General features: G+C 53.5%; 1 protein-coding gene across 1 annotated transcript; it reads left to right on the plus strand.

Annotated features, from left to right (window-relative positions):
• The first annotated feature begins 313 nt into the window (after nucleotides 1–313).
• Nucleotides 314–6980, plus strand: LOC142825180 (uncharacterized). Its single transcript, XM_075916953.2, is given in 2 exon segments — nucleotides 314–4156; nucleotides 4159–6980. Coding segments are annotated over 2 exon segments (3819 nt in total). The 5' UTR covers nucleotides 314–417; the 3' UTR covers nucleotides 4239–6980.
• Nucleotides 6981–13249: the final 6269 nt, after the last annotated feature.

Here is a 13249-nt window from a genome sequence, read left to right on the forward strand (position 1 = left end):
GGCAGATTGTCCCAGAGTAGAGCAGGTTTCATGCACCTTCTGGCGAAAGATCCGGGGCTGGCCACTCTCATAGAGAGATCACTGGCCTAGACAGACCACGGACCAGGGCAAACGTGGCAATTCCGAGCTGCCTAAATTGAAGAGCCAGGTGTTTCTAATGGACGTGGCATTTCAACCGTAAGTGTAGCACTTGCTCCCTGGATCAGCGAACCCAGCGTGGGGAGTGAACTCGGTCACTCTGGAGAGGGCTTTATTCAAAATAAATCACACACGATGACGTCCTCCCAAGTCCTGTAAGGAGGCAGGAGTAAGAGGAGGTTGTTAGCCGTTAGCCATGTCGTTCAGCCTTGACTAGGCACGTTTGTGACTTGGCCAGTTCACGTGGTGTCCCTCGCTCGTTATTTGTCAGTCTCAGAAATGACAGTTAAACCCTGCATAGACGCTGTGTGCTGGGTGTCCCATCAGCTACGTTACCGTGTGCTTCTCTCTGACATTGCAGGGATCACGCTGTGGGACCTGGAACGGCTTCGCATGGATGTAAACACAAAACCACAACCCAGGACTGAATGTGAGATCATCGCATCTGACATCATTGAGGACAAGGCCAGCGCCCTCAATGTCTCGGCATCGCTGAAGGCCAGCTTCCTGGGCGGCTTGGTTGAAGTAAGCAGATCTGCCAAATACTTAAATGACACCAAAACATCCAAACACCAGGCCCGAGTCACTCTCCAGTACTCAACCACAACAAGGTTTGAGCACCTAACAATGAGCCATTTAGGAGCAGAGAACGTCTCTTATCCTGCTGTGTTTGACCAAGGCACGGCCACCCACGTGGTCACAGCTGTGCTGTACGGCGCCCAGGCTTTCTTCGTGTTCGATCGAGAAGTTTCTTCTACTGAGAGTCTACAAGAGATCGAGGGATCGCTCCAGATTGCAATTAAAAAGTTACCCTTGTTTTCTGTGGAAGGGGCAGGGTCTCTCAACATGGATGAAAAAGACAAATCAAATGCTGACAAATTTAACTGCAAGTTCCATGGTGATTTTGCACTTGAGAAAAATCCAACTAATTTCCAAGATGCCATAACCATTTATTCCACCCTTCCAGCGCGGCTGGGTGAGAACGGGGAGAAGGCCATACCCATGAGAGTCTGGCTGTACCCGCTGACCAAGCTGGATTCCAGAGCTGCTCGGCTAATGCGTGAGATCAGTACAGTGCTGATTTCTGATGCTCAGACTGCAATGGAGGACCTGGCAGAACTGGACATGCGATGCAACGACATGGGGAAGAATCCAATTGCCAGAACCTTCCCTGAAATCCAGAGGAAAGTCCAACAGTTCCAAGGTCTGTGTAAGCAACACAGACAGACTTTCCAGAAAGAGCTGGCTGGACTCTTACCCTCCATCCGTGGAGGGGGGGAAGAGGAAGGGGCCCTGGTGGACATTCTGTCACGCAAAAACCTGTCACCCTTCAACACTCAGAAACTCAATGAATTCCTGGACTCAAAGGAGCGAGAGATGAATTATGTGAATTCCTACCTTAGTGCCCTAAGCAATGTAGACGTGGTGCTCTCCCAGAGTGAACTAGAGAAAATAGTGCTGGACCCTGGGCTTGACTTTGTCGTTTCTTTTACATTCACCTCCTTACACGACGAGGAGCCATATTTATCAGATTTGCATCTCTGGCTTCATACCCAGTCTACTAAGGACACTCAGGATCCAGCACCAGCCAGTTCTGCCAGTGAGGAACCAAAATCCAAGGCCTGGTTTGAGGACAAGGAAATACGTAAAAAAGCTAGAAAAGCTGCAAAGTGCTTTTCAGATTTTGCCCGTGTCAATGAATCTAACGGGAAGACCCGGTTCATTGTGGCCTCTGTTCCAGACAAGGACAATCCAGGCACTTCCATTTACCTGAATGAGGATGGAGAGCTGGTCAACACCAACTTCCAGCCTCCATCAAAGCCTCTTCCTCCTCTGATTGGTGCAGTCCGACATGACCGTGTGCAGCTCATGCTGAAGCCGGCAGCCTATGGCAGGGCTGAGATATGTGGCTACCGGGCAGAGTACAGACTTGTCGGGCAGGAGAACTGGGTGGCTGTGAATGTCAGTAACACACAAGAGACACTCACAGTCACAGGGCTCCGTCCAAACACCCAGTACCAGTTCCGATACGCGGCCGTGAGCAAACCAGGGCTCAGCGAGAGCAGCGACGTGAGCGACACGGTGAAGACGCTTCCTCCTACCAGCCCCCCTGGGAAGCCAGAGAAAGCCATAGTAGAATCATCAGCCATCACCCTGAGCTGGGAGAGTCCACGTGTCATTGGAGATGGAGTCAGTATAAGCGAGTACAAGGTGCAATACAGAGAGGAGTCTGGAGAAGCCAAATGGCTGGAGCGAAGGACGGGAAAGAGAACCGAGTCCTGCACCATTGATGGACTGAGGCCACAGACACCCTACAGATTCCGGGTGTCGGCCGTGTGTGCGGACGGGGCTGTGAGTGATCCCGGGGAGGAGGTGTCAATTACATCAGCAGGAGAGGAATTAAAGACACTAGCACAAGATTTCTTGAGAAAGAGCACTCGGATAGAAGAAGGGTGGCCCGCGGTGTGTGCACTGGCCATAGAGAAGGTGTTTGATTCTAACGCAGAACATCCAAAGTACCGGCTGGGGAAGGAGACCCTGGAGATCCCTAACAAAGTGATTATGGTGATGGGAGCCACCGGGTCGGGGAAAACGACTCTCATCAACGGGATGATCAACTACATCCTGGGTGTGCAATGGAAGGATGAATTCAGGTTCAAGTTCATCCATGAAATAACAAACAGAAGCCAGGATGAGAGCCAGACAACTGAGGTGACGGCCTATGAAGTGAATCACACAGAGGGCTTCCAAGTCCCCTACTCGCTGACTATAATAGACACGCCGGGATTTGGCGACACCAGAGGGATAGAGCAAGACAAGGCGATAACAAGGCAGATCCAAGAGTTCTTCTCCACCGCAGGGGCCATTAGTCACGTCGACGCCGTCTGCGTTGTGGTTCAGGCCTCACTAGCTCGTCTGACCCACGCCCAGAGGTACGTGTTTGACTCGGTGCTCTCCATTTTTGGGAAGGACATAAAAGACAACATCCTAATCCTGGTCACCTTCGCCGATGGGCAGACCCCCCCTGTGCTAGAGGCCATTAAAACAGCTGATGTCCCTTGTGCTAAGGATGCTCAGGGCAACCCTGTGTATTTCAAGTTCAATAATTCCGTCCTCTTCACCTGTAATGCTGCAGTTGACGAGGGCAGGTGTAATTTTGATGAAATGTTCTGGAGAATGGGAGCCATGAGCATGCAGACATTTTTTTGGGTTTTATTAAAATTGAAAACTAGAAGTCTGATGTTAACACAGGAGGTTCTCAGGGAGCGGAAGGAGCTGGAGGTGGCCGTGGAAGGGCTGCAGCCCCAAATCAAAGCCGGCCTGGTGAAGCTGGAAGAACTGCGCAAGACACAGGAAGCTCTGGAGCAGCATAAGGATGACATGGAGGCCAATAAAGACTTTGAGTATGAGGTGGAGAAAACAGTGCCGGTGCAAATAGACATCTCTGGGACAGGGAACTACATAATGAACTGCCGGAACTGTCACTATACGTGTCACTATCCCTGTTCGTGCTCTAATGATGATGGCAAGCGCGGGTGTGCAGCTATGGACAGGAACACAGGATATTGCACAGTGTGCCCTGGGAGATGTGTCTGGAATGTTCATTTCAGTCAAAAGTACAAGTGGGAATACACAGTAGTGAAAGAGAAACAGACCTATGCACAACTGAAGGAGAAGTACGAGAAGGCGTCTGGGGAGGTGCTGTCCACACAGAACGTGGTCGAGAAGCTGTCTCAGGAATACGCTGCAGTGGAAGAGATATTAGTAGAGCTTATTGATAAAAGATCTCGCAGCCTCCAACGTCTGCAGGAAATCGCTCTGAAACCCAACCCGCTGTCCACTCCGGAATACATTGACCTGCTGATCATGTCAGAGCAACAGGAACTGAAGCCTGGGTACCAGGAGAGAATAAAATCACTGCGGGAAGTGAGAGAAGTAGCAGAGATAATAAGAAAGATTGTCAATAAGGAGCCCCTGCTGCCAGGAGAACAGGGTCTGTACAAGAAGACTGAAGAAAAAAGGCTGCATTCAAAAACTTTGTAAAAGGGAAAGCGGATCGTATGCAAACAGTGGATCTAGTTAAAAGCTGGTTTCACTAATAACTGGCTGCAATTTCCCCATGAAAAAGAAGCAGCCGGTTTAACAAAGCGTGTAGCTTAGCCCTGGCTCAGGACTGGCCGCCTCTGCTCTGTGTAACATTTGCCTGTAAGTTCCAGTGAGCCTGAGTCCCTTTCCCTGAGCTCCCTGTGACTGCGCTGACTTCCGTTTATTGCAGTGAAACTGACGGCAGGACCTGGCCCACTCCACCTGGGGGAGAACATGGAACAAGCTACAACGTAGGAGGAAACAACTTCAGTTCCAGATGTTTGCAGGGGGTGTCTCCAATTGGGGCGAGAGCCCCATGCCCAGCCCGTCACTTACCCTCTCTCCACTGCCCGCATTGGGACTGCACCAGTGTAAGCGCAGGTGCTAGCGGGGCCAACACTTGGCTTTACTATTGCTCTGAGCACCGAGCTCTCCCAGCGCTGGTGGCGTGTGTGAGCCGTAGGGAAGATGCCAGGACACAAGTCATCAGACATAAGAAACGTCCCCCTGACCCCGGCTCTTCTCTGCTGCTGCCGCAAACCAGAGCGGCTCAGCTGAAGCACAGGGGGTGGCACTTCTGTAAAACATTGCCCGGGACAATCTGTCCCAGGGCATCCAGCAAAGCCTTAAGCCAGGGGTGGGGAATCTCAAGCCTGGCATCTGGAAGTGGCCTCTGGCTTGCTTGGATCTGGCCCCCGAGTCTCAGCCCCCCCTCCCTCCGGCACTGGGGAGCCTGCACTGGTGCTCCAGCCCCCCTGCTGCCCTGCCATGGGGCGGGAGTACATAAAATCTACGAGGCTGCACCCCCAGTCTCTGGGGTGTGGGGAATGTGGGGAGGGTCTGTCTCCTTCCCAGCCAGGGGCCACATCTGTGATGGGTTTGTTTGTTTTGTTTCATGTTCTCACTTGTGTGCAGCCCCCGATTGATTTTTCTGTGGGTCATTGGTCCCGACCCCAACACTGTTCCCCACCTCTTGACTGAAACAGCTCCAGCTGGTACCAATTTGACAGGGCTCGGAGGGGCTGATCAGGCCTGTGAGTAGCTTTTCAGCAGCAGCAAGACAGCAAAGCTGGCACCACCAAGCGCAGCTGCATTTTCTCTCCTCTCTGCTTCTTCCCTTCCCTAGTGCGTGTTCTGTTCTGTCTGGGTTGAGGAGGGTTAAAGGGGAGTGGCTGAAAGGCTGATTAAGACTATTTCATGCTCTAGCTGTAATGAAGCTCTGACTCAGGATGAGTCTGGAACAGTCCGACCGCTACAGCCGTATCCGAGGATTCCCAGCAGGTGGGAAGTGACCAGTCCCGCTGAAATCACACAGAGGACATTGTACTCGTCCCTGCCCAGCTACTCAGGCTCGTTATTCGCTTTGCTGGGTGATCGGACCCGTCCCTGCTGGGACCGAGTTACCTGCATCCATTCAGAACCGCGCTGCTGTAATCCCCTGTATAACCAGACGAGCTTTACTCGGGGCTCTACGTGCTCTTGTATTCTGTGGTTTTATTCACTCACGGAGCCGTAGTTTATAGATCAATAAAACCAGATTTGCTGCCAATCAGGCATTTGTGTCTTTTTCAGACCTCGGTCTAACGCCAGCCCAACAGAATGGAGACCCCCCGATCCCCATCCAGACCTCAATACACCCCTCCCCCATTCAGATCTGGAGTTCTTGAGGGTTAATTATCACAATTTCTCAACCTCCAAAATCATTTCTTAGGAAGTTATGGAGCCATCAGGCCTGATGCTGGAATGAATCCCAGGGTCCTCTGTCCCAGCTGGCTACTGCTGCCTCTGCCACAGGTCACGAGCATCTGGCGATCAGGGTCATGTGCCAGTAAAAGACATTACTGGATACTGGACCTCTCTCCCTTGGACCTGCAGATCCCGCAGCCACTGCCCAGCCCTTGGGCCATCTGGCTCAGGTCCTGTTCGCAGGCCCCTCCTGAGCAGCCACCAGCCCTGGCCATCACTGCGCCCCTACCTGCAACGGGCTGCTCCTAGCTAGTGACCCTTCCCTCCCCCCTCCTAGCCATGTGGCCCGGCCTCCACAGCTCATTCCCAGGCGTTTGTCTAGGGCCACAGCTCCTGGGAGCCCAGGGGAGGAGGGAAAGATGCTTCTCACACTGTTCCCACCCCCAGCAAAATCTTGCAGCTCTGATTGGATGGTTTCTGGCCAATAGGAGCTACATGGAATCATAGAATCCTGGGGTGGGAAGAGCCCTCGGGCGTCACTGAGTCCAGCCCCCTCCCCAAAGCAGGACCAAGCCCAACTCCATCAATCCAGCCAGGACTTTGTAAAGCCGGGACGTAAACACCTCTAGAGATGGAGATTCCACCCCCTCCCTAGGGAACCCAGCCCAGTGCTTCACCACCCTCCCAGGGAAATAGTTGAAAGGGGGCGCTCAGTGCCCAGAAGTTACTGGTTTAATGTAACAAAGAGGAAGGGGGGGGGGTTGTTGTTGCAGAGAACAGCCCAGACTTGGAGCTGTGGTGTCTGGTACCCTGGTGACCCCAGCCCTGCTCAGAGGACCTTGGGTCCGGACAGATGACAGACAAGGGGCTGCAGAGAGGGACCCCAGCAACCAGATCAGCTGATCCCAGCAAGGGGAGAGCATTGGATGGAGGATGGGGTGGAGAAGAGGGGCCCAGGTGACCCTGTTACCTGGGGGAAGATAATGGACAGGGGAGGAGTTGTTTCTGGGGATATTGGGGGCTCTTCTGGGAGACTGGGGCAGTTTTTTGGGGACTGAGAGCAGGGCGGGCAGGACTCAGCTGGCTGCAGGGAGACTGACGTGAGGGCTGAGGGCCTAGGACTGGCCTGAGGGATCCTTGGCTCTGTTCAAAGCTCTATAAGCCCACCTGTTTGGGGCTGGCTGGGAGTCGCTCATGTCTAGAGAACAGGGGGGCGCTATTCCCTCTGGGGGTGGAGGCCCCGGGGCTCAGAGTGAGAGGACCGCCCCAAGGGGACTCATGGGGGAAGCAGGCGGCTGACGTCCCTGAGAGGTGCCATCCTGGCAGCAGAGGGGCAGACCCCCCAGGTGAGAGTGGGCCCCCCAAGAGAGGGTCACCACACTGGAGGGACCCCCTGAGAACGGGCTGTCTCACTGCCGCTGAACTGGAGGGGGCTTCCTGAGGAAGGGCTGCCGCACTGGTTTCAGGGTTTTGGCAGGTAATGTTCAGTGGTGTCTGGTTGGTCAGTTCCTAGCCGAGTGCCCCAAGGTTCAGTTCTGGGGCCAGTTTTGTCTTCCCGCTGATGACTTGTGTCCTGGCATCTTGCCAATGGCTCACATGCTCCGCCAGCGCTGGGAGAGCTTGGTGCTCAGAGAAATAACAAAGCCAAGCGTTGGCCCTGCTAGCACTTGCGCTTACTGGTGCAGTCCCAACACAGGCAGTCGAAAGAGGGCGCATGATGGGCTGGGCATGGGGCTCTCACCACGACCGGAGACATCCCCCTGTGAACATCTGACACTGACGCCGTTTCCTACTATGACGTCACATTCACGTTGTGGGCCAGGTCCTGCTGCCAGTTACACTGCAATAAATGGAAGTCAGCGCAGTCACAGGGAGCCAGGCAAAGAGGCTCAGGTTCACTGGATATTACAGGAAAATGTTACACAGAGCAGAGGAGGCCAGTCCTGAATCCGGGCTAAGCTACAGGCTTTGTTACACCGGCTGCTTCTTTCGCATGGGGAGCTGCAGCCAGTAATTATCGAAAAAGCTTTTAATTAAATTTACTGTTCCTTTCACATATTTTTTGAACACAGCCTTTTTTTCTTCAAGCTTCCTGTACAGACTGTGTTCTACTTCCAGCAGGGGCTCCTTATTGGCAATCTTTCTTACAATCTCTGCCATTTCCTTCATGTCCTTCAGTGATTTTATTCTTTCCTGGTACCCAGGCTTCAGTTCCTGTTGCTCCGACATGATCAGCAGGTCAATGTATTTCGGGGTGGACAGCGGGTTGGGTTTCAGAGCAATTTCTTGCAGATGTTGGAAGTTGCGAGATGATTTATCAATCATCTCCATTAATATCTCTTCCACTGCAGCGTATTCCTGAGACAACTTCTCAGCCACGCTCTGTGTGGACAGCACCTCCCCAGACACCTTCTCGTACTTCCCCTTCAGTTGTGCTTTTCCGAAAATGCTGCCGCGCTCTGCCGATCAGCTGTGTGACTGCTCAGCGCGGTAGTCTGGATGCTCGGTGGTCGACATCAAAAGCCTTTGTCGACTGCCCCATTATGCCTCGTGGGATGAGGTTTACCAGGGCAGTCAACAAAGGCTTTTGAAGTCGACCACTGAACGTCCAGACTATCACGCTGAGCCGAAAAACAGCACAGTGCGGCAGCCATTTTGATGTAAATGAAGTGGCGATTATTTAAATCTCCGCTTCATTTTGCTATGTCTACAAAGCTCATCTACATGGCTCCGTCGACGGAGCCATGTAATGTAGAAATACCCTCTGTGTCTGGGTGAGAATAACAGCGATGAAAAGGACATGATTACATTTGGCTGATCACCTAGAGCAGTTCCAAGAGCTGATAATGAGATTATTGCAGGTACCTGCACTTGTGAGAACAGCCAGGCTGGGTCAGACCAAAGGTCCAACCATCCCAGTATCCCGTCTGCCCACGGTGGCCAATGCTGGGTGCCCAGGAGGGACTGAACAGAACAGGGAATCATCAAGTTTCACCTAGGATGAAATGCACCTAGAACACTCAAGGAGCTGATAGAGGAGGTATCTGAGCCTCTAGCTATCATCTTAGAAAAATAATGGAAGTCGGGAGAGATTCCAGAAGCCTGGAAAAGGGCAAATCTAGTGCCCATCTATACAAAGGGAAATAAGAACAACCCAGGAAATTACAGATCAGTCAGTTTAGCTTCTGTGCCAGGGAAGATAATGGAGCATGTAATTAAGAAATTCATCTTAATTTTTAAACTAAGAAATGGGGGAAAGCTGATTGGTGCAGAGGATCGGATGGGGACTTCTCTTAGAAGAGAATCCATTGATGGTTTCAGTTGGAAAGAGAGGAGGGGAGATGATAAAGTATGGGCCAGATCAGACAAGAAACAATCACATATACAAGAATCTAATATATCAGGGAAGGGCAGACAAATAAGCAGTGGCAATTTTTTCAAGTGCTTCTACACAAATGCTAGAAGTCTAAGTAATAAGATGGTGAACTCGAGTACCTAGTATTAAAGGAGGAGATTGACGTAATAGGCATCACTGAAACCTGGTGGAATGAAAGCAATCAGTGGGACACAATCATACCGGGATACAAAATATATCAGAAGGACAGAATAGGCCGTGTGCGTGGCGGAGTGGCACTATCTGTGAAAGACAATGTAGACTCAAATGAAGTAAATGTCTTAAGTGAATCAACATGTTCCATAGAATCACTATGGCTATGTCTACACTCGCGGCTTCTTGCGCGAGTAATATGCAAATGAGGCTCAGCGTGGAATATCACCGAGTCTCATTTGCATACCTAATGAGCTACCATTTTTTTCAGAAGAGGGTTTTGCGCAAGAAGGAGCGTCTGCACGGCCCCTTCTAGCGCAAGAAAAGCCCTCTTGTGCAACGCCGTTACACCTATTACTTCTCAGGAAGAACGGTGTTGCACAAGAGGGTTTTTCTTGTGCAAGAAGGGGCAGTGTAGACTCTCCTTCTTGCACAAGAGCCTCTTCTGAAAAAAATGGTGGCTCATTAGGTATGCAACTGAGGCTTGGCAATATTCCATGCTTAGCCTCATTTGCATATTACTTGCACAAGAAGCCGCGAGTGTAGACATAGCCTATGGGTAGTAATTCCATACCCTAATAAGAACATAACAGTAGGGATCTATTATCGACCACCTGACCAGGACTGTGATAGTGACACTGAAATGCTGAGGGAGATTAGAGAGGCTTCCGAAATAAAGAACTCTGTAATAATGGGGGATTTCTATTATCCCCATATTGACTGGGTACATGTCCCCTCAGGACGAGATGCAGAGATAACATTTCTCTATGCCTTAAATGACGGCTTGCTGGAGCCTCTTGTACAGAACCCAGAACGGGAGAGGCTATTCTTGATGTAGTCCTGAGTGCGGTGCAGGATCTGGCCCAGGCTCTCTTTGCAGGGCAGTAACCCAGGGACAGAGGCCACCTGCCCGGGTGGGTTTCTAGCTCCATTCCTGGTCTTGTCCCCGTAGCAGGCACTGACACCACTGGGCGTCTGGTCACCAGCCACAGGCTGCAGTGGCTTCTGTTCCCTTTCCCCTGGGTCAGCTGCCACTGAGGCTCCCTGTCCCCGACCCCCCTCCGCCTCCAGGCCAGTTTCTCTTTCCCTTCCTGTTTCTGCATTCGGGGCTGGGTGCCGAGCAGCTCGGGCTGGAAGGCCATTAGAGCCCTGCATTGCACCCTGGGAGGTGGGACCCCCGGAGGAGGGGCAGGAGAGCCTGCTTCAGCTCCCGCCTCTGCAGCCCTGCTGGGAGAACAAGGAGGAAGAGGCGAGAGGCCGGGGCACCTGGGCGCTCTCTGTGCGGTGCTGGGGCGGAGGGGGGCTCCCTGCGTTTGCTGGGGCCACATGCCTGGAGCGTGTCCTGGGCCGAGGAAAATACCAGACCCACGATTCCAAAGCAGGGAGCCAGATCAAACATGCACCTCACCCCACCCAGTGTGCTGGGCGGTGTCCTCAGTTTCCCTCCTTGGTGTGTGAAAGTCAGATGAGAGCCTGTCCTCACTGCACCCCGCTGCTGATTGGCTGCCCTTGGCCTGAGAAGACACAGAGTTCAGGGGTGCAGCCACCTCCAACCCCTGAGGGGGGGGCGGCCTTTGAGCCTGGGCAGCAGGGAATCTAGGCAAGGGAAGGCATAGCCCTCCCAAAACTGCCTGCACTGCCCAGCCACCTGCGAGGAGCAGTCGCCAGGCCACATGGCAGCCGGACTCCCCGGAGGCTGGGGGAAGCCCGGGGCCCTGCCACGTGGCAGCCCTGGCCCTCAGCTGGGGTTGGGTGGGGTTTGGCTGGGGCAGGGGGAAAGGTTGTGAAGGGGTGTGGTCTCAGGGAAGGGGTGTGGCTTTGGGCAGAAGGGGCAGGGCTTCAGCTGCCTTCCCTAATGGGGCCTTCACCCACCACCCATGATTATGTCCAGCACCAGCAGGTGCCACATGAGCTGGGCATAGCATTAGCCAGTTGCGCAGTCCGGGAACACTCACCCATCGGGACCCCTGTGCTACGGGCTCTGGCAACCAGCACTCGTGTTTGATCCTCATAACCCCTCTCCTGGGGGCGTTTCTGCACCTTTCGAGCTTGGGCGTCACGGACAGCCAGAGTCCTACAGTGATTTACAGCCAGGACCTGGCAGAGCGGCTGGGTCTGTGCAAACCTGGCAGGCTCCTGCTGTCCTCTCACCCCGGTCCCATCTATGCCGGGGAAAGCTCAGGCGGACCCTGCTCATGCATAGACGGATGGGAGCAAGCAGGGGACAGGAATCTCCGGAGGAAGCCGCAGCAGGAATGTTTGGGACCCTCGGCATGAGGCCATCTCGTTGACAGCTGGCGTATCACAGGCCTGGGGGATGCACCACCCTGGTGATACCCACAGAGACCTGGATCATTGTAGTCTCTGAATTGGGGGTGACTGCACATGCGCGGCTCCTTCCTTTCTGCTGGGCCATGGACGCAGGGCTTGTCTTCCGCTCTGCTCAGGGGCTGCCTCTCTGGTGGCTCCAACCTTCTTCTGCAAGACGTTTGGGACAAAGTCACCCTCAAATGTGACAAGGGACTTGACTTGATCCTCACCCCAATACTCCTGGACCTGCCACCAACTGCCCTTTGCTGCTGAAACCTTCCCCCCTCCCCCCTCCGAGACAACTGAACACCCTGCAGTGCTTAGAAGGACGGTTATCGGGAATGTTCCGGACGTTACAGACTCTTCCCAATGTGGAGCTCTCCCACGCAATCACTTCCTTGTGACTCCAGCACGACGTGTCCTGTCTGGGAGGCTTCTGGACACGTCTGACCACAGCTTGGGGGGTTGCATCTCTGTCGACAGCATTTTGAGCGGTTTCCCCCACCCCCTTCCTGTCTTCTGGTCCCAGGGCCGTCTGGTGGGCGTCCACTGGCTGCTGCGTTTCTGCCTCCGTCTCGGCTCGGCTGCTCCTTTCACCTGCCCATGCTCCTCGCCCGCGTCTCTAACCCCGTCTGGCCAGCTCTAGCCTCACGGTCTCTCTGCCCCGCGCGTTACATACTTGTTCGAGTTCACTGCTATCCCCCGAGACCAGCAAAGAGAAAAGAGCAAAACTGGAACTTTTGGTGGTGATGGGGGGGGGGGGGTCTGTTTCCAGCCGTCTCAGCCGGGACTCTTGCAGACTCTGATGGACCAGGGCATGGAGCGGGGACCTCAGCCAAGTGCCAGTCCTGCCAATGCGACCTCACTGTGATGCTTTCCCAGGCCGCCCAGAGTTCTGAGTCACGTTGGTACCTCTCTGCCTGAGCCTCCGCCTTGCCTTGTGGGGAACCCCTGCTGCACCCCAGTTCCCCAATCCCCAGTAAGAACATTTCCTTTCACTGCCCAGCCCCGGTCACTGGGCTCTCCCTGGACTCACCAAGTTCACCGGCTCCAAGGAGACACTGTAGACTCACAGAACCCCAGGGCTGGCAGAGACCTCAGGAGTCCTCAAATCCAGCCCCCTGCCCACGGCAGGACCAACCCCAACTCAATCATCCCAGCTAGGACTTGGTCAAGCTGAGACTTAAACACCTCTAGGGATGGAAATTCCACCACTTCCCCAGGGAACCTAGCCCAGTGCTTCACCGCCCTCCTAGTGTACACACCAGCCTGTTTGATTCAACTGAGGGTTCACACTCGGCTTCATTATTACAACATCGAGTTGTACTTGTGAGCAACAAGAAGTTTATTAACAAAAACAGAGATTTCAGTGATTCTGAGTAAGTACAAATCACTCAAAAGGATAACCTGCCTATTCATAGGAGAAAATGCAGACAGCAGCCCAGCAGCAGAGTGGGGGCTATCCTGTTTATTGCGTTGAGT

Source organism: Pelodiscus sinensis, chromosome 2 (genome assembly GCF_052426305.1).
Source record: "Pelodiscus sinensis isolate ZL-2025 chromosome 2, ASM5242630v1, whole genome shotgun sequence".
NCBI classification, from domain to species: Eukaryota; Metazoa; Chordata; order Testudines; family Trionychidae; genus Pelodiscus; species Pelodiscus sinensis.